The sequence below is a fragment of the Parasteatoda tepidariorum genome, chromosome 3, assembly GCF_043381705.1.
Source record: "Parasteatoda tepidariorum isolate YZ-2023 chromosome 3, CAS_Ptep_4.0, whole genome shotgun sequence".
Classification (NCBI taxonomy): Eukaryota; Metazoa; Arthropoda; class Arachnida; order Araneae; family Theridiidae; genus Parasteatoda; species Parasteatoda tepidariorum.
In genome coordinates this window covers 30,160,535-30,183,544 of record NC_092206.1, presented here as the reverse complement: position 1 = coordinate 30,183,544, position 23,010 = coordinate 30,160,535, and the positions used below count along the sequence as shown (strand labels likewise).

At 27.0% G+C, this 23,010-nt stretch overlaps 1 protein-coding gene across 1 annotated transcript in view; it reads right to left on the bottom strand.

The window, feature by feature from the left end:
* The window catches only part of LOC107456063 (short spindle 3), a 57,479-nt gene that overhangs the window by 29,839 nt on the left and 4,630 nt on the right, over window positions 1–23,010 (bottom strand). Inside the window, exons 3-12 of the mRNA XM_043039043.2 lie at window positions 21,258–21,348; window positions 19,885–20,174; window positions 17,465–17,565; window positions 15,300–15,425; window positions 12,416–14,010; window positions 10,271–11,016; window positions 7,014–7,077; window positions 6,204–6,333; window positions 6,010–6,121; window positions 1,195–1,335 (exon numbers count right to left, since the gene is read on the bottom strand). Of these exons, the coding sequence (XP_042894977.1) occupies window positions 1,195–1,335; window positions 6,010–6,121; window positions 6,204–6,333; window positions 7,014–7,077; window positions 10,271–11,016; window positions 12,416–14,010; window positions 15,300–15,425; window positions 17,465–17,565; window positions 19,885–20,174; window positions 21,258–21,348 (3,396 nt within the window). The remainder of the gene's footprint in view (window positions 1–1,194; window positions 1,336–6,009; window positions 6,122–6,203; window positions 6,334–7,013; window positions 7,078–10,270; window positions 11,017–12,415; window positions 14,011–15,299; window positions 15,426–17,464; window positions 17,566–19,884; window positions 20,175–21,257; window positions 21,349–23,010) is intronic.

The window sequence follows — 23,010 nt, the reverse complement described above, 5'->3', positions numbered from 1 at the left end:
TGGTTACACTCATTCACATGGCCATCAAAATCTCCAGATCGGGTCGTGTTATATTTTGCAAGATTACTACTGTAAAATAGAACAGCACAATTAGATTCTCTAAAACATATATAGATTATTATTTTCAGTGAAAAATCCTCACCCGCATAAATTTGATCTTATTGACTTCAAAATTGTATTAATAACAAAATAACTTGTTAATCAAAATAAATGTTTAATAACCACAATATTCTTTTTAAAAAAATTAATGAGCTCAACCCTTTAGCTCAAAAAATAAAAATTATTAATTAAAAAACTATAATTTGGAGAGAAAACTAATTATTGTTTGGAAATATGCTAATATACTTAGTTTTATCCAATCTGGTCAGATAAAACAGGGGGCTGCGCCGTTGGCGATTCTGAGCTTTGCTGGTATCGGCAAACTTGTTTATAGCTCACTTTCACTTTGCTCTCTTGCTCATCGTTTTTCGTTTTATAAGCTTTTATTATCGATCAGATTATTAAATATTATTATATGGTTAATTCTAAACATATTTTGGAATATCAAGATAAATTCGGAATCATTTTATGGATCAACTGTTTTTGTTATTTTAGTTTTCAATAGAAACCGTTCTTATTGTTTATGAGCTATTTCATTCAGTTACATTAATTATTACCTATCCATAATTACTGATTAAAGTAGGTTGGACCCTCCGCAGGATATAAAAGCATTGGGACAGGGAAATATTTTTCCTACAAAAAATATTAAATATGTATTATTTATAGCAACCAATTAATACTATGTCCCTCCTATACTAAGAAATTTACTAAATAGGGTTTTAAAAAATGAAGGAGCATAAGGAATATAGCATAAGTTAGTAGATTAGATTTAATAATAGAAATTACAAACAAAACTTTGGTCATGTTTCACTGCAATGTTAAAAATCATCAGTTGGTAATTGGGAAATTGAATAGTGATTTTTCTTTAAATGAAAAACAAAGCTATGGAACAATTTATAATAAAACAATAATGAAAATTTCAAAAAAATAATATCCTTCTATTGAGAAATAAATGGTTTATCTAATTTTTGTAAACATTTTGAATTTCTTTTTTTCTAGAAAAACTCTATTAAGATAGTAATGACAAAGACTGCTGTTCAAATAATAAAATGTTATTTTGATGAAAAGTTAAAAACTTATTAAACTCAAACTGACTTTTTCTTCTTCATCATGAGCCTTTCTTATAATTCTCTGCAGTTCTTTCTTACGCTTTTCATTAGCTTTTTGAAGTTTTTGCTCCATTATAATACGCTGCTTTTCTTGTCTCTCCTCAATAAGAGCTTTCATTTCAAGCCGCTAAAAAGAAAACAAAAAAGATTAATTGAAAATTTGTCTTTATTAATGAACTAGCAAAAGTAACAAAGGAAACATAAATAACTAGCAAATAGAACTACTCTTAAAGGAAGCTAAATTTCGTACAATAACACAATTTTATTTTATGAAGAACAACAAATACCAAACAAGAATCATTCTAAAAGGTAGAATAATGCAAAAAAATTATTCATAATATAAACTAAAATAAGTTTGCAACTACAAATGAAAGTTGAAAACCACAAAAAATTTGCAAATCGATTATTATTTTTTTTAAAAAAAAAAGAATATCAGAATATGTTGATAAATTAAATTTTCCAACCAGTTTCATACAAATTAAAAATGGTGTGGAAGATACAAATTAAATATTACTCCACCTTAATAAATAATCAAATCACGATTCTATAAATGAGATCAAATACTGTTATAAAATCTACAAATAGTAATTATTCTTGAATCTTTTATTACATAGTTCTAATTTTCCAAATTTCATTTTCTAAAAAGCAATAATTCAGCTCAACACGTATTTTTTCAATAAATAAAAATTCGAAAAATGTCAGAAAAATTCATGTTTTAATTTTTGAAATAAAAAAAAAATGGTATTTTTGGGTTAACCAGGCACAAGGAAATTCAATCTTTTTGTTTATTTTATTTAATTTGTACGTGTCTAAAAAATACATAAAATAAAAATAATTTTAAAAAAAGTTGGTGAAGGTCTACATTTTTTGGTGACTTTTCGTTTACGAGTACCGAAAAGTATCAAAAAGTCTGCAAACTGTCCTCAATTAAAGTACTTTAAATTACGAAAAGGTTGATGGAAAATGATAATTGATGCACGCAATTAAAAAACGTTTCAAAAATCAAGATTCTTTCACTATATATTAATATATAATGAAAAAAAAGTAAATAATCAATCGATCGGTTAATCAACACATTAATATATACAAAACTGAGAGACTTATGATGATCACAAAAATAATTATAATTTTACCATTGTTTTTCGTAATTCTAAATGACTTAACGTTTAGATCAAGTTGAACGCATTTCAGAGATTCAACCATCAAAGTAAGATTTAATTATACCCAGTGTTATTCAGCAAGGAAAATAATTCTATTGAAAGCAGCTAACTCTTGATCGTCAAAAATTATCCCAATCAAACCATTTTCCCGAAAAGTTTGCACTTAGTGCGTAACTTAATGTTTCTTATTTAAATTAAATTGATCTTGCCTTATTTAGAAAACATTTGATGAACACGTTAGAATAGAAACACGTTTAAATTCGTATCCATTTGTAAACAAAGTAAACTAGTGGTTTCAGATACCTTTAAAAAATTCAAAGACTTTGATTTAAGTTTTAACATGTCATCCAAATATTTCTTACTTGATCTTACCTGATTTAACGAGTAGACAATAGTTAGTTATAAAAGAACGTATAATAAACTCCCAGTGTATCTCGTTTTTGATTCAATAGAGATATATGCTAACAAATGATATTAATGTTATCACGTAAATGATTGAGGGAATAAAAATAAAACAATTTACAGCTTAATTTGTAACAAAACATAATCGCAAACTAATAAAAAAATAAAATTTAAAAAAAAAACGTTTTTCTCCACTCAAACACATTAGCTGAAATTTTTGAACAATTATTCAAATCGGGTCGAGTGCTAATAATACCCCTTAAACCTGCAGTCCAATTTTCAGGACCAGTTAGTTCTAAAACGATTCTGTAAATATAAGAGAAACACGCACAGATTCTTTCTTTTACTGTCGAGTTATTTATATAGCAATTCAACCACACTGTACACAGGGGTCTGTCTAGGTTTTTCTGAGAGGTACCTATTTTGTGAAAATTTAGACATAATTTGTGAAAAATTTAAAACTATATTAAGAAATCAACACAAAAATATGGATTTATCGTTTCTTTAGGGATACAAAAATAAAATTTTAAGAAAAAGTATTTTGTGAAACTACCGTTTTTCCTAAAATTGAATTTGTGAAGGTACCGCTAAACGGTAGTAAATTCGGCCTGGACAGACCCCTGGTACAATAATACACAAATTCTCTGTTGCTAATTTGTGCAATCATTGAGTCATTCTTATTTATATTTATTTTATTTAGTTTTTAATTTTATTTTTAATATAATTTATTTTAACTCGTTCTAAATAAAAAGACTCGCGCTATTAAATGACGAATAATAAATAAAAAAAATAAACATTATTACTTACGGCACTAAAACGAAATTATTGAAGTAGATTTGAATTCAAAATAATAAAAAATTCCATCATTTAAGTAAATTAATTATTTGGTGGCGTATCAGAAACGAAACATATTAGAGTTGAGATTTAACTGATCTGTATTTCCATTAACGCACAGCATTGGAGAGCTGGAATAAAAACTGTCGCTCTTATTTTCAGCAATATAAACCATTAAAGTTCTAATAGTCGTCATATTTTTTTTAAATTTTGGTTTCGAAACAATTACTTTAAATTTTGAAAAATCTAAAGAAAACAATGAAATTTCGTCGCTTTTCCTTAAACCGTTTTTTCTCGTTACTTATCGGAAACATATTAAAAATGAAATTAAAGAATTAGAAATGAATAGCGGTTACATATTAGAAATGAAAAAAAAATATGAAGTTAATATGAAATTTAAGGGCTCTTTATTTCCAAAAGCGCACGGCATTAATACCTAATGTAAATGAAATTTAATCAATTGGGTAAAATTTCTTTTCCTTATTTTTTGGCGATACATCAGAAACGAAATAAATTGGATTAAAAAGATACTTAACATAATGTATTGCAGAGGATATAAATGTAGAAGATATAAGAGGATGCCTGTTTAATTTTTATTATCCGATAAAACAATTTTATCGCGAGTACGGGGAATTGAAAATGATAAATAAGGCATCGTCAAAAAATATCAATACAATGTTAAAAATAGGTTCGTTGCCTTTCACCAGAGCAAGTAAATTCAACTTTTTCATTTATGTATTTGTATTTTCTCTAAAAAAAAAAATTCAACACCCCAAAAAAATATAAACGAAGTTTAATTTATTTACCCCCGTTTACTTGCGACACTTTTAGACCAATAAAAATAAGATTTTACTCATATTGTATGGTTTAACAAATATGAACGGCGATTTCAAGAATTAAATTACGATATCCGTAAATAAGCTTAAAAATTATTTAAGCCAGTGAACTGGCATACAAACACACCAATTTCCACAGAAAAAAAAATATTTTAACAAGTGTTCAACATGCTTCTCAAACTTTTAAAGCTTTATTAAACCTCACTAATGAAATTCACAGGACCGCAAAATTTAGACAGACCAAAATGGTTAATTTAGTTTGGCTCGTATTTTCCGATGAAAATAAACTAATTAATATCTTTGTTAGAGTGTAGAATAAGGTGCCCTTTGCATTGGACACTGTACAGTGAAAATTTCACTGTATAAAAAATCTTCTATTTTACGATTATTTCTATCTCGATTATTTAATTATTAGAAAATCTCACTTTCAAATTATATTTTCCCTGTCATATGTAAGTATATAAAAAATCGCTAAAATGCAATGGGCACCAGATCGTTAACTTTTACCAATTTCTTTCAAAAAGAATTCAAGATTAGTTTGAATTTCTGTGACTAAATTAACTTAATCTTCGCACTGTAAACTGAAGTACATAAGTAATTATAGCATACTACAAAAAAAAATACCTTACTCTTTTTTCATATTTTTACGCATTTCCAGCATTATTTTTTTTAAAGTGAAACAATATCCAAAAAGAATATAAAATCCACTTAAGAAAAGTACTTTTAAAATAGAAGTTAAATAGTAATAGTAATACCTCGACTTTTGAGTGAAATAAGTTAAATAGTACTTATATGCTCTCAAAAGGTACACCAATTCACTAAAAGACTTACTTTAGTATATTCTTCCATGTTGTTTGCAAGAGCTGAAACATTCAACTTATTGTCTTTGTTGCCAGTCACTATTATTTGTTCTCATAAAATTTTTAAAGCAAATTTAAAATCATTTCTTGTCATTTGAACATTAAAATTTGAACGAATGATATTATAGGTTGAACAATTGTGACGTCAGCACAACGAATTTTAGAAATTTCCCCCATGTTCATCTATGCACAATCTGCAGACAGAGCACTCTCTTAGTTTGATTTATAACCATGAAGGATGGACTTCTATCACTACTCCATTTTACCCATTTCCCCTTTACATTCGGGTCACTTTTATATATTTTCTCACATACCTAAATTTCTTAAAACTAATGCAGTAGTTTTCATAGTTTTTCCCAATTACAATTGATGGGAAGAGAGTTAGTGGACATGTTTTTCACAAACAATTTTCATTTAAAATATATATATATATTTACGTACCAAACAATAAATACCAAATGAATTTTCTCAAGAAATTTTTTAATTCTTATAAAATGCAATAAGTTTTATTTTTACAAATTCTAAAACTCCTTTTCAAAAAAAAAATTTTTTTTTTTGGTTGCTTCAGAGAAAACAAAATACTATATTGATGATTTCCTTCTTTTTTCCCCCTTGATTATCTAATTTCATTCATTAGTGAAACTTTAAAGTGCTTGAATGAAAGAATATTCCATGAAATGAAATAAAAATATATAAACATACAACCCACCTTTTTTTCAATTATTTTGAATTTTTGGGCCTTTTCATCAAGTAAACGTTCTCGCTGTTCTTGAGCTTTTACTTGCTTTTCCTTGCATAAACGGATTGATTCAAAAAGTGACCTACAAGAATAAAATGCTTTTTTAAGTTTTGTAATCTCTATTAATCGATTACTTTTCCCTCAATTTTTATTCATAAACTTACTTTTTGCGAAAAGGAGATGACAATTTTTCATGCATTTCCAAAGCTCTGCCCGGTGTTCTCAGCTCCATATCAAACAAATCCATTTGTTCTCCCCAGGACAGTTCTAATTTACGAACTTGCTGTTCTAAAACTGAAACAAGATTATGCTTGAAATTACAGAATCTACAAACAAATTAATGATTTATGAAGATTAAAGGGGCCAAATAAAAATATAATAAATAAAAAATTAACAAAAATCAAATCATTTTGAAAGGAATTCACTTCATTTAAATTCCCTTTAAATATTATTGAAGCAAAAACTTATGTTAGTGTCCTTTATCAGTTTAATAAAAAAATTGTATACATTTTTTATTATGTTTAGTGAATAAGAGTATAAATTTATTTATAACTTCTAAATACATTTATTTTTAGTTATAAATGAATTTTTAGTAAAACTAAAGATTAAAATCTGAAGAAGGTGTTTATTAACGTTCATCAAATTTTTTAGTGCATATAAATAAAACATTAAAGCAAAGAACAATCACACTTAAAACCTAATCTGATAAAGATCGCAAAGGATGAAGAAGCGTATGAACTAATTAGCCTTTTCACATGGGCTCAAAAAGAAGGTATCCAGTTCTTCTGAGGGAGCTCTTTTTACTACTGGGAGGGGGGTAAAAAGAGTAAAATAAAAATTAAACCTGATTTAACTTTACTTACAGTTTGGGTACAATGGATTAACAGTGGATTCTACAATAAAACATTCCTTTAAAACAGCAAAAAGAATTCTAGTAAGTTTCTTAAAGGTTATTAATAAGTAAAAAAAATTACTTTTATATTTCCAAGCTGTGTCACAAAGTTCTTGACATTGAACATCAAACTCATCATGTGACATCTGTTAGGCAAAAAAAACATAACAACATGAAACCAAATTATATGTGGATAATATATGCAAGCAGATTTATTTCTTATGTGTGAAGCTTAGACTACACAAATAATATAACAATTTATAAAAAAAAATGTTAAAACAAAATAAGCAAAACTTGGTATAATAAACAATTTTATAAATCTTTATAATATTAAGCATTTCTTTTTCAAATAAAATAAGTAGAGCAATTTTTATTTTACTAACTTACTTAATTATTTTTTTTATGGAAAAAAAAGAAAAAAACTTTATCAATTTAGAGAAAAATGTCTTAAAAAAATTGATTGATTACGTATAGAAAATTTATTAAATCACGAATTTCAAGAATATTAAAGCACAATAAAAAATTCGTTAGAAGTATAACACTTCCCTATAAAATTAGCAAAGGTAAGTTCACATTTCAGGAAAACATAGTGATACCTGATCAATAAAGCTGTTAGTAACATTATTTGTTTAAATATATAATAGATGAAATATAATTTACAATAATCACCATTTTGCACAAGTTTTTTTTGTAATAAATTACAAAAATAAAAACTACGCACTAATAGCATTTTTCATAACTTTTTTTTAATGATACTAAGAAGAATTTTATTAAGTCAATATACAAATTCTTATTTAGAATGAACAGTATTTATTTATCAGGAACTAAAATTGTTATTCAGAGGTCAGTTTTGAAATTAAACTAAAATTTTTAGAACTGATACATCAGTTATGTTATATTATAACATTTTTAAATATCTACATTTTTCAGGTTAATAAGAAAGATTCAAGTCAATATGCACATTTGTTTGTAGTGCGATTATTAACAATCTATTTAGAAACAGAATAGTAGAATTTAGAGGTACAAGAGCTGCTAAGTTTTGAAAAAATTTGCAAAGTCTTAAAAAAAAGTTTTTAAAAAAATATTTAATTTTTTCAAAAATTCAGTTTATTTTATTTAAACATTTTTCTTAAAAAATTTTTTAATTTATTTTTGGAATAGTATAAATGCATTAGTGTATTTCTGCTGTAGTTAATATTATTTTGTTTGATATTAGTGTTTGTTGAGGATGTAACACAGTAGTTCAGAAAGTTTTTTGTCTCATATAACTCTGTCCAGACATTAGTTTCTCATTGAAACAATTTTTGCAGTACATTAAAATTAATTGTGTATCAAGTGTGTCAACAAAATGTGTAACAGTATCTATAACAACTGCAATTTTTGAAGCATTGCTTTTTTATGCTAATAAATACTGATACTATAGAGGCAAAATATTCATTTACTGCAGCAAATAGAAAAAAATTCAATTTTCATAAGATGTATGTACATAACAAATATCTTTAAATTAATTTTGATAACCAATGGAATGATGCAGCAAAGCATAATGAATTATTTAAAGACTAATTAACCATATTATTGAAGAAAAATACTACTAGAAGTCAATGAAAATGCTGAATGTTTGAAACTGTTTTCATGGTTCTTTTTGGATATTTTCAAATTTGTGCTTGTTTCACTTATTCATAGGATTTCATAGGATACTCTTTAAAATGAAGTTCTAAAATATGGAATGAACACATCCTGTGAAATCTTTGATTTAAACATATTTCATTCAATTTACATATTTATAGGATTTGATATATAGACATTTCAATGTTCTTTGGAAATAAATAATAGAATTTCCCTACTTCACGAATATCTGTATTTGGAGAAATGAGGGTTTTAAGTTCTTGATTCTAAAATAAACTTGTAAAATAATAAAAAAATAAAAGAAAAAGATTGAAAAATTAAAAAATTAAACATTGCTGGTAGGTCTTTGTTGATAAAACACATATCCCTTTTGCATTAAGCATAATCAAACTACCCAACTTACAACTCAGTTTGTTTCAGTATATAATAAGCCATGTGAGAAAAAATTTTTTATTCAAAAATTTTTAAACATGTATGTTAAAGCAAGCATGCTTATTATTGCTTACCAGTTTTCAGTTCCTTGTAACCAGTGCAAAAAATAATTTTTTGCACTGGTTACATGGTTTTGCACTGTTATGTTTTATCTGTTTTGTTTCTGATAATGTAAAAGATTATATTAATACTCAAAGAATATTATAATAAAATAATCTTATAAAATAAACTTATAAAATAACAAAAAAATACAAGAAAAAGATTGAAAAATTAAAAAATAAAACATTGCTGATAGGTCTTTGTTGATAAAACACATATCCTTTTTGCATTAATTATGAGGCATAATCAAACTACCCAACTTATAACTCAGTTTGTTTCAGTATATAACAAGCCAAGTGAGAAATAAATTTTTATTCAAAAATTTTAAACATGTATGTTAAAGCAAGCATGCTTATTATTGCTTTCCAGTTTTCAGTTCCTTGTAAGCAGTGCAAAACATAAATTTTTGCACTGGTTACAAGGCTTTGCACTGTTATGTTTTATCTGTTTTGATTCTGATAATGAAGAAGATTATATTATTACTCAAAGAATATTATAATATCACGGCAAACATAATTCAACAGAACATTCAATATTAAGCTTATAAATTAATTATCACAGAAATCAAAACAGTGGTTAGAAAGTAATAAATTATGCTTCTTTATGAGAGTTATATTTAATTGAATGTACACAAGAGTTATATTTAATTGAATGTACACAAGAGTTAAATGCTGCTATGCTGTATCTCACACAATATAAATGACAACATACATTGTTTGGTGCATAAAATCACAAAAAATAACAAGAAAGTAATAGAGAACAGAAGGTTTTGGAATGGTACTCAACTAAAGAAGATAAACATATGTTTGTTTGATAAAAAAAAAGTGTAACAAGCACAAAAAATAAACAAAATAATATTAAAGGTTAGAAGAAAATAACAATCTTTTATTGATATTTAATTAAAAAAAATAAAACTTTTGAGAGACATTTTTTTAAAGATAAAATTAGCAGAACTATTGAAATATTATGGGGACCGGAAAGTAATGTCATTTCAGTGCATTTAATATTCGTTAGTCTTAAAAACCTATTCTTTTTTTATTCAATCCGGCATTGAAAGGTTGTTGCTAATGAGGGTAAATGCATTATTGATTAAAAATAAAATCTTCATAACAAATATCAAATGCATCGAAAGAACATTACTTTCCGGTCCCCCTAATATAAGGAAATTATAAAAAAACTTACTGTTCCATCTTGATCATCAGAGCCCCCACCAGTATCATTTTCATCGCTACTTCCATTCAACGAGCTTGCACCAGGCAGACATTTCTTAGATTTTTTCTTCATTAAATTAATCTTTCTTTCAGATAGTTTTTTCTTAAAAATATTTATGTTAATGTACTTCTGGCTTGCCAAAGACTGATCACTCAGACAAAGAGTTTTTGAGAGTCTATGATCAGACATATCCAGTTCAGAATGCAGATTTGGTGAACTAGAAGATCTTGTCAAACAGTACTTATCACCATTGATTTTGCGAGCTATCGTCCTGTCCAAGCTCAGAGGCTTGTTTTTGATCTCATTCAACCAAATTTCAAAACGCATGTTAACAGAAGCAATCTTATCTTTTAATCCAGCTTGAGGAATACCTGCTTTGTTTGATGTCTCTAATAAACTATGAGATTTTAATGTCTTATCACTCTTGTTAGAGTCAGTATTATTCTTTGTTTCTATTGGTGGTTTCTTATCATTTTTAGCTTCTCTATTTTCTTGCTTTAACACTTTTTTGGATGCTTCGGACTTTGCTGGTGTTTTTGTAGATGTTTTCACATTGCTTTTGTTAGTATAAGGAAATCCGCCTATTCTAGATTGGTTAAGTTTAGCGATTTGGACAGCTTGTATTTCTTGGTTTTTGGAGGCGAAAGGTATTTTCTTGGCTGGTGAGTTTCGACTCCTGTTACGCCCACGCACCATTTCCCATCCATCAGAATCATCTGTAAAAGACCATAACCATAATGTTAATAGATATTTTTTAATACTATTAGCACACAAATTAAAATGCAAAAAATAATTTAAAATTAAATTGTACATTAAAAGTATAATTATTTAATTGCTGCTTAAGAATTAGCAACAATTTGTAATCAATATATAGATGCATAGATAACAGATTATCTTCATTATGTTTCAAAAATAAATATTAACTGTACTAGAACGTTATGTCAAAGTTTATTAAAAAAAAGTAATGATGTTTAGATTCTAAAATATTAAATTTTGAATAATTATATATTTTAGCAAAATAATTTGATATGATGCAGAATATTAAAAAATATTACCTAAAAAATCAGTAAAAATCAAAACTCTTACTTAGTGCATCATGTTCTTAGTGTTCATGTAAAAAAAATTTTAAAAAAATTTCAGAATTTTTTTTTTTCTTGGAAGCATGTACTTAAAATTAATATTGAGGGAATCTCCATGCAAGGGGTTATTATATAATTTCATGCCACATACTCAGATATTTGAATCAAAAAGTAAATAACTTTTATTCCTGGATATAATAAGATCTCATCAAGAAAAGCATAAAACACTTTCAAACTAGCTACTGATACGGGGATTTAACCAGTTACTAAAAAAATTTATTAAATTAATCGCAAGTAGTAACATTCGATGTCTTTAGTATTTTTTAAACCGCCATTAACCTTTTGTAATGCAAATTATTTATTAATTATAATTGTTTTTTATTTAATTAAATTTGAATAAGTAAGCTTATAAAAAATAGAGAAATAGTTATGTTGCACATAAAAATACACAACATTTAACTAGTTAAATATTTAAATTAGTGTTTTATTTGTAAGTAAATCAAAGCTAGGTTTAACTTTTTGTATATATTGGACAAAATAAAAAAATTGTAAGCAACAAAAATAATAGAAATAACGAATTTAAAACAAAATTATATATTAATATCAAAAGAAACCTGATTATGAAACTTTTGTTGAAAACTGATTCATTGATAATAGGATGATTTTTGCATTAAAGTTTTTTTTAAAAAAGTTTTCTTTGGAATAAAAAAAAAGTAAATGAAGTTTCAATTGCTATATTGAAATGGACAATCCATATTGGAAATTAATTTGAAAGTTAAAACAATATTGAACCTATAGAATAGTAAATAGGATGTGTTAGTCATTAGAATAGTAGGATTGTTGCAATGGGGTGAGAAGGTCATATTAAAATGCGTAGACTGTATAAATGTATTAAAAAATACATCAAATTTAGAAATTGTAAATAAAATCCTAACACAAAAGAGTTACATGGGCAATAAGGGTATAGATATTATTTGTATGCAACTTACATATTAAGTCAAAATAAATTAATAATCACAAGAAAAATTGTATTTACCATCAGTTTTCGATTTAACAGCTTCTGGAATTTTTTCTACACTTAATGTTTTCCGAACAAGCATTTGCGTGCCAACTGTTTTATTTAGAGATATCATAGAGCCACTCTTTTGAGTAAGTCTTAATGTGCTAGGACGAACAGGCTTCTTTGTATCATTAATAATTTTTTCCTTTTGATTTCTTGAACTCAGGGTGGACACATACGATATATTTCTCTGTATAGCTGATTCTGCACTTTTAGGTTTAACAGGCTTTTTCTTATCGATAATATTATCACATTTATCATCATTATTCTTTACACAACTGGATCTAGCAGATTCAGACTTCACCACGGAATTGAAACTCTTCACAGGTTGTTTTATGTTATCAATAGAAGAAATTTTGGTATTATTTAATGATGGTTTTGGGCCACTCATTTTCTTGACTTCTTGTTCTTTTGATAGTATAGAGCACACAGATTCTTTGCAAGCATTAGGATTGATTTTAGAAGCATTAGAAGATGTGGAAGTTTCAACAGGAATGCTTTCTTGCACAGAATTTTTTCCACCGTTAGCCCCATTTTGCCTATTCTTATTAGTGACCATTTTATCTTTTACAGAACCAGGTGCTGCTGAAGTTGTCTTTCTTGACAAAACTTTTAAATCAGCTTTGTTTGAGACTACTTTATTTGTAGTAACAGAATCCCCTATCAAGCTTCGACTTCTTTTAAGCAATATGCTTGGATCTGACACTTGTGATTTTGATTCGCAAAATGATTTTTCTTTATGAATCACATTTTTAATAGTAGAATTTTGATTTGAATCAACTTTTTGAATTGAAGGATCTTGTTTTGAATTGATTTTCTTAAATGAAGAATTTAGTTTTAAATCATTTTTACAAATTGAGGAATCTTGTTTTGAAATGATTTTTTGAGTTGCAGAATCTTTCCTTGAACTGATCTTTTCAGATGCAGAATCTTTTCTTGAACTGATCTTTTCAGATGCAGAATCTTGTGGATAATTGGTTTTTTGAGCTGAATAATTGTCTTTTGAAATTACTTTTTCAGCTGCAGAATTTTCATTTAAATTGATTGTTTGAGTTGCAGTACTTTCTTTTAAATTAATTTTTTGTATAGCCGTTTCTTTAACTGAATTAAGTTTTGTAGCTGCAGAATGTTCAATGGAGCTGATTTTTTCAGTGACTGAATCACCCTTTAAATTGGTTGTTTCTTCATCTAAGATGGCCAAACTTTTGTTAGACACATTAGCTCCAGAAACAGATTCAGAGAACAATTTATGTTTCACATCAGAACACAATTCCACATTAGAATAAGATTTCTTAATGCTAATTGTTGAGGAAGGTATCTCTGACTTTTCACCACGCACCTCATTCACAATTAAATCCTTATTGCATGGAAAATTGGGATCCACTGACTCAGGTATGACAGATATCTGAATGTCACAATCATTTTTTGTTTCATGTGAGAGATCAAGAGGTTTGATTTCATCTAATTTGGTCTCAAAATCACTCTGCTGAAAACCAAAACTGAAACCCATAGAGTTAGCCTTTTCTGGTAGTATTAGAATGCTTTCTACTTTAGGGCTTGAAGTGAAATCACTAAATTTGAAAGAAAATTAGAAAAAATAACATTAAAACTGGAACTGCAAAAAAACAATGATCATTTATTACTGAAAATAGACATTTCTTGTGCATAGCAGCTGAATAACTAATTTTATGTACTAAATGTTAAATAATAACTTAAAAATATGCAACTTGAGTTCTTTTGTATTAAATAGATTGTAAATGGGGATCTGGTGAATTTAATTCAGCATTTTAACTGATGATCCATTTAATCGTAGATAACTTAACATTCACCTTATGGACTACCTGATTTATGCATAACCCTTTAACATCTTCAAAGACGGCAATAACTTAATTTAATCACACTTCTATATTTAGATAAAAATGCAAGAGTATTTCTTTTAATCCATTTTACTTTTACTTTTTTTTTTACATAAATACAGGATGTGTAAAAATGGGTATGTTTTCATTTCAATGTCAATGGGTCAAATGACTCAATGGGTCAATGTTCATAGTCAATGGGTCAAATGACTAGCTACAGGGTAACACTGACTTTAAGTTATCTAGAGTTAAATGAACTATTACAAATGCTACTGAGCCTTGTTTAGTCATTGAATACAAAGGAAGGATAAAACAGATGCAATTCTAGTATGCGCAAACTGATAACTCATACAAGTATTGTAAATGTTAATAAAACCATATGAAAATTTCTGTTACACTCAACTTTTTACATTAAATAGCAGGAGATGAAAGAAGTTTTTGCATCAGTAATAACATCTCCAATTCATTAAAAAAAAAAACTNAAAAAAAAAAAAAAAAAAACTCCTACTATGATGATTCTCATATGTTATTAAAAAAACTGTCTTTCCTCCTAACTTAAAAATTGCAGCTGTTGCTAAAGTGGAAATATTCTCTTAAACTAAGAAAAGAAGAAAAAATAGTTTAAATTCAATGCATATTTCCTATTTCTCTTACTCTTTGCTCATATACATATATATAAAAAGCCAGAATATAGTTTGTGTAAAGTAAGAACTCCCCTAACCATTTGTCTGGACCTATGGCAGTGGCTATGGTAATGAGGTATAACTATTTCAAGTAGGGGTGTGGGGTCACTGTTTATAAAAGATTCTAGCTGGGGTCGGAGAGAGAAAGGAAATATTTGTCTTCGTTCTAATGTGTTAGCCCTAGAGTGAAGAGAAGCGCTACTCTCCCTGAAAGGCGCTATTCTTGTTTCCATAGCAGCAAACGGCCTCAGACTATGTGGCAAGGAGAGTTCATAGTGTAGACAAACTGTACAATAGTCAGTTGAAAATATTATATCTCACTTAGTTGTCTCAAAACAAAGAAGTCTCTTAGCTTTGCTCCCAGCAGTGAGCTTCTCAATGAAGACATTCTTCAACAGTGATTTGCCAGGAGAAGATTTCCTCACTTCCCAAGCTAAAGATGTTGGCCTGTAAAAGAACACCACCATTAGAGAAAAGCAAATATAGCAAGTAAAATTAATTTTAAAAAATGAACTATAACGTAACAGCAATTATATTTTCTAGGAAACAATAGTTGAATTGATAATAATTTCACAAACATACTACTTATCTCAACAAAAGAACAGTAATACATCATATTGACAACCATGTAGGCAATGCAATGAATAGTTATTTGGCTGGAGGGCAAATACTGAATTTTCAGCCAAAAGAAAAACTGTATATTTAGCCCTACAGCCATCAAATAATTCTTTATGCAAACTTATATAAAATCAAATCTAAAAAACTAAGTATTACTAAAATGTAATAAGGTATAAAATCTACTCTGCATTTTCATATATTTTATAACTCTAATATATTAAGCTAATTTTAATCTTATTAGTTTACATTAAAAAATTTAATTAATGAAGAAAAAGTTATTTTTTTTAAGAAAAGATCTGCTTTATTAGAAATTTGCATATAAGCTTTTAAATTAGTATCCCAGTTTGTAATAAGCAGATCTAACTAGTAATAAATTTAGTAGTTGAATAGTTTTGTAAATAGTTTTTACTGTTCTCAGTATATAGTTTTTACTGTTTTTGTATATAGTTTTTACTGTTCTAAATAGTATCGAAAAAGTTGCTTTTTACTGTTCTCAGAAAAACTATGCAATAATAAAACAAGCGATAATCAAAAAACAGTTGCTTTTTCTTATTTGATTTTAGGAAAAAATTAATTCATAAAATTGAGTAATCACACTGGTTTGGCCCAATTAATGCAATTCTGGTCACTTTTTATCGACAAATTAATGATAGGTGCATTCATATGCTTTTATTAATATGCTAAAATGAATTCAAAAGAACTATTTAGGCATGTAGAAAGTTCATCCAGGCATGTAATTTGTAGGCTAACATGCCCTACAGACCAAGTAAAAACTTTGAGATTTTTTAAACCTAGCAGACAGTAGGGTAAACCAACCAGTGAAGGAACACTACCCAGTAAAGGAACATTTCATATATATTGATTAAAAATAAGAATTTGAAAGTTTTTCTTTAGATTGATTGGTAACAATAGCTTACTGCCAAACAATAGGAAGTCATCTAGCAATGTTTTGGATTACCTGGTCAAATAGACTTCTCTGGAATAAATTTTGATTTTGTTATTATCTCTGCAACACCTTGTTTCTTTGAAAAAATTATAAGATGAGTGTTTGTATTTATATCTTTGAAGTGGAATTAATTGCATGTAATAGTTCTATTTTTCTCACTTTGAAAAAGAGAATTCAAAATATAGTTATTGAAGCTACATTTTATTTTTTTTAAGCATCATAGCATAATAAAGTACTGAGATAAGGGGGCGTTTATTCACTGGATCACCAAACGATGAAAAACCAGTGAAGGAACAAGTGTTCCTTTACTGGCTTTTTTTCTACGTTAATGAAAATAAAAGATAAACTTTAATTTTCTTGTACCTTTAGTGATGTTCCGCATCAAAAGTATGTTAAAAATACGAAAAACAACTTCTAACCAGTGAGGGAACAGGCATGTTCCTTTACTGGGCATAGATTTCCCAGTGAATGAACAGTATGTATTAATATCTTGACACTTTAATTTTCAATTCATGATTACAAAAAAAAGTTAACATTTTCCAAGTATTTATACGTTATAATTTCAAGAATAGGCTTGCTTTTAAATATTTGCATTGCTTATAAATTTATAAAGAGCATTAAAAAATAACCAAAATTAAGTGTTCCTTTACTGGGTGTTCATTCACTGGTAAGAGCTGTTCCTTCACTTGGTCTTCTTACTACTTGTTATTTGAGCCTCTAAAACTTTAAAACAATATTATGTAAGTTCTCTACAATTTTTTTTACATAATTTGCAATTAGTAACAAATATGTTGACACTGTCATTTAACTAAAATTGCGAATTTTGAAATTAATATGATTTTTTAAAAGGCAAGCGAAGCTTAAGTGTTCCTTCACTGGTTCGTTTACCCTATATCAAAGTTTCTTAAAATATAACATTTACCTATTGGGTGGATCAGTCTTCTCATAATCTTTATTTATATTGATATATTGAATGAGGGCATGGAAGTCTTTACTATAATTTTCAAGCATCATTATAGCTTCCTGTTTAAACAGAAAACAAATATTTTATAAGCAAACGAACAAACATTTTACGCACACAAAATATCCCTTTAAATTTCAAAAACTATTCATTCAAAAAATAAAAATCACTGTTATCATAGAAAATATTTAAAAATCTTAAGAGAAAAAATACTTGAAAAGACAGATTTTATTATGAAAAGATAAAGCGAGCAAAACACAGAATGAAAGAAAATAAAACAATAATTATTTGTTATATTTTAGAAATAGACCGAAATTTAATTGAAAAAATACCTGTAAACTTTGTTGCACTTAATATCAGAACATTTTCCTGTTTTCTAATCACAGGTAGAATATCTTGAAATTTTATTTTAGATATGAATGGTTTTATTTTATTTTATCATTTTTTTTTTAAATTTAGATATTAATGGGTTTATTTTACATAACATTATATGGAAACCACATAATTTTAATGCAAGATATTTACCTTAAGTTTATTTAAAAAAATAGCAAACATGTGTCAAAAATAAAATTATAATTTCGAATTTCAATATTTTCTCCAACTGACATTTCATAAGATTTTTATAATTATAAAAAAACTTACTGTTTTAACATTTTTAAACATTAAACCTGTGAAATTAATTTTCATTTTCCATTAAATATTAAAATTACTCAGATAAATTCTATGAGTCAATAGAAAGAAATTTAAAATTCTTAGATTTAATAACTTAATTGTTGAGTTAAAAATTTCATACTTGTTAATCGATTTTGCATGCATAAAATCAATATTCACATAGAAAAGAGCTCCCTGACTAAGATCATCTCTTGACTAAGAGAAAAAAATTATCTGAAAAACAGATTTTATTATAAAAATATACAGTGACTGCGAGTGAAACACAGAATATTAAAAAAAAAATTTAAGAAAGAATGAAATAGTTGAGTTAAAGATAGTTTATAGTTGTTAGTCAATTTTGCATGAAAATGGATTTTTTATTGATAAAATATTATTATTACAATAATGAAGCATTTCTCCAATATCCATTATTTTAAAGTAATTTTGTAGTTATTTAATATCAGCTTATACACTGAATAACACTGCCAGATAGTTTAGTAATCAGCGTAACAAATCTGTAGCAAAAAAAAAAATAAATAACAATATTGTACAAAAATTGTCAATAAGAACATTAACTCCCACAAGAATCTTAAAAAAAAAAATTTTTAATGCATTTATTTAAACAATGATAAGTTGTTTCAAAAATAATAGTTTTAAAACAATGCAGCTTCATAATATTAATTAAGAAACAAAAAAGTGACACTATAACAGGCTATTTTCAAAGCATTTTAGCCAATAAAAAGAAAAAGATGCAGTTTAAGTGCCATAAACTTGAAGCAAAATTTTCCTTTTACACCTAACTAGTTATTTTACTCATAAGAACTTACTGCATTTGAAAGCGCATAAATATTTTAAATGCTTAAAAATTATTAAAGAGTTTAAAAAAAATTTATAAGATATTTCATCTATTGCCATTTAAATAAAATTTAATGATTTTTATTTTATTACTTGATTGATTCTTATCTGAATGGTGAAATTGTTATTTAGATAAAAATCATTAAAATCAATAACTAATTTTCAATTTCTGCACTTAAAGATATCATTCAGATTTTTTTTTATTGAATTGATAACTATTAATTTTTATAAAAATAAGTCTGAACAATGCAATGTTGAATTAGATTTTCAACTGCTTAAAAATTGACAAATACTTTTCGTTTTCAAAAAACTGTTTTTTATTTTATTGTATATATATATTTGATACTTTCATGATTAGCATTGACTTTTCCGGCTAGTTATGGACAAACCTTAATCTAATGGTTATGAATACGTATTGCAAACACTAAGTCATAAAAATAGCATATCATTCACTATAAAACATTCGACATCCCAAACGAGCCTTTCAAAGACAGCCATAATACAGTACAGAACCCATTATCCGGAAATCAGAACGAAATTTGATAAATTTTCCCGCCATTTTTTTTTCCTCATAAAATTTTAGGATTTTTCTTTCTTTTTTGAAAGATGTTTACCTTACCATCATTTTGGAAATAATTATTAGTGTATTACTTCAGCGTTTTTTCTTCTTTTTAAGATTATTTCCAAATATTTTTTTTATTTGGGTTTAACAAAAAAAAAAACAAAAAAAACAGCTTTTTGTAGCAATTCAGAAAACCGAAAAAATCAGTTATCCGGAATAGCGATGGTCCCGATTGTTCTGGATAATCGGTTCCCTACTGTAAATAACACAATCTTTAAAGTAAAATTACATGATAAAGGGAAAAAATGGATACCTTGCTTTCAACAATACTTTCATCCATTTCACAGGTCTGATATATTTCATCAACAGCCCGGTGCAAATTCTCAAACAAAAAAGTCCAATATCGGGCTCTCAGATCTTTCTCGGGATTTCTCCCAGCAGAAGCAGAGCGTAGCCTGCTCTTTGGACGAGACAGTGTAGTTCTTCGCTTACCAGTTCGATGCAAAAGATGAGCATTTATTCCTTTAGTTTCAACTGTTGGAGGTTTAGGAGACACAGACTGTGGTCTTGGAGATGAAGGTGGCTTTTTTGTCACTTTTGCATCTGTAAAAGTTTGATTAGTTAAAAGATAAACTTAATTAAAACTAAGAAAGGCATACAAAACATAAAAAATAACAAGGATTTTTATGGATGGAAGATGGAAAAATTGAAATAAAGTAACCTAGGCAGACGAAAGATATAAAATACAAAGTCCAAAATCCGGACATCCTTTTTTCAATAATTAAAATATAAACATTTTTTTCTCCTTTTTCAAAAAATAAAGACTTCTTTGTGTTGGCGATCTGTTAAAAAAAGTATAAGTAAGGAAAAATTATTATTGCTGCTTCTCTGAAATCTATTTAAATATTTATTTTGCATCAATAAACACACTAAAAGAGTTGTTGAAAAGACAAGAGCAGTTGAAAAACAACAAACTTTGGAGAGAATAATAATCTATAAATATTAATGAAGCTTATTTTAAATAGTGTTTGAAAAGAACACCAGTAAACTTTGTTTTGCGTTAAATTATAGATGCTTTTATTAAAAATCTACTCAATCCTATTACTTGATAATAAAAAAAATTTATTAAACAAGACTATTGAAATTTGTGGCTCCTCGCACATTGTAAAGAAAAAGGTGCAGCTCTATTTATAAAGGAAAAAGTTCAAATTATCCTCTGCTCACTTTAATTTAATCTTACATATATATATTTTATCATACTAAACATTCTAGTTTTTTGAATATCAATCAAACTATAAAAAAACGTTATTGTATGAAAATGACATTAATTATTCAACATTTTTTCTTATTTTTACTTAAATAACCAATGTTTTGATATTTGTTTACCTTACAGACTTCTGAACAAGAAAAATATTTTTTCCGAATTTTTTGAAGTACGGACAATTCTGGATATGGGATTTTTCACTATATTTAAATATTAATCGACACTAAAGGCTGGTCCCAAGAACTACGGAAGCTTGGATTTCCAGAAAAAAATTATTACTGAAAAGAATAAATAACACATCATTAACAACAATGCATACTTTTCAAAAAAATACTTTGAATAAATCATCAGAATCAAAAATTAATTTCTGCGAATCTGAAAAAATAATTTTAATACAATAATTATTTGTTAATTATATTTACCAGCAATAGATCCATCGGCAATAAAATTAAGTAAATTCCTAGCTTCAAGGCCTTCTTCTACTACTCTTCGAATTGTTTCTTGAGAAGCCTCCTATTTTTTTTTATAAAAAAAAAATGTTAATGAAACAGAGAAAGTCGTACAGTAGATCTTATAACTGATTAAGACTATCATGATTAATTTAAGATAATTAAATATGATGATAATCAAATCATAACAGGCTGAATTGAAGAAATATTTTTACTTCATAGACAAAAGTAGAAAATTCAATGACAATGTAAATATTTTTTCAATTACCAGAAGAATTATTTATGTAAATTTAGTATTATGAGCATATGCACAAATTATGAAATAAAATTCTAATCAACAAGTGGAGTGAGATATGCTGATAGTTGAAAATTGCATTTTGAGACAGTTCTTAGATAAAACTATAATGTCAGTTAACACTTAGCAAAATGTCAAAAAAATGCGAGTTATTAATTAAGGCTTTAAAAGAAAATTTTTCGAAGCTCCTTCACCAAGGAAAATATTTAAAAAAGTCACCGTTTAAACGCATACACTCCAGACAATATTTTCTCTTCTTTCTTTCTAAAAAGATTTTAAAAAATAAAAAAAAGATGACAGAAGAATGACTGCTTCTTTAGTACTGAAATAGCTTAACAATATTTTTAGTATGGATAAACCAAAAAATTTATATACTTTAAAAAATAGTGGTAAGATTTTTTTTTTTATTTGAAATTTGGAATTGAATACTGAATTGGAACTAAATGAGACAGGTGCAAGAAATTAGTATATTGAAGAAAAGTATAAAAAAGGTGAAAGAAATTAGTATATAAAAGGTGCCATTTTAACTCTTTCCCTTTTTAATCTCCAATTGTATTTAATTTCCAATTATTTCTGTGTCATAATATTCTTTTACATAAATATTTAAGCATTCTAGATTATGACTTTATAATTATTCTAGTACTAAATACTATTTTAATGTAAAATGTGACAGATTAAATAAAGAAAATAAAAAACAATTTTTTTATTATGATTACAAGATTTATTATGATACTGTCCATTCTATCCAATACCTTGAGTTTTCTTTCTAGCTAGCTTGACTCGACGATCTCAAAATTTTTGCTCTTTGCAAGCAAAAATTGGCCTAGATGATTTTTAATTCTAGTAAAGGTATTACTGCCTACAAAAATAATGAAAAGACTGGAAGATTGTTGTAGAAAACCCTTTCTCCTACCCCGTGAGGATGCGCTTCAAAATAGAACATTTTATTGACGTTTGAGAAGAAAAACGCAAAAGTAAATGTGACAGCCCGAACATCTTGCCGCAAGAACATGAGGTACCCATATCTCAATCTTTGAGATTAAATTTAGGTGTTCAAATAATCATGAATGGCCAAATTTGAAAAATTTACTCACATTTTATTATACACTGATTTGCATTAATGCCATTATTGAGTCTTCTTCATCTTTAACTAGCCTTTCAGAATGTGGTATATTTTCAACATCAAAATAGCTAGATTGAAAATCAGGTTTGGCACTGACGTTCAGTCAATACATACTTCTCTTCTATACACATTAGATAATTTTTTTTTTCTTGCTTGAATAGCATTTTTACCCTTTTAAAAATTAAAAAAAAAATATGCCAAAAATTAAGCTTTTCACTTTTAATTTTTGAAACGACAACAACTAAAAACAACTGCCTAGAATTAGTCACACATTTCCATAGATATGCCCCTCCGTGGCAGGATAGCAG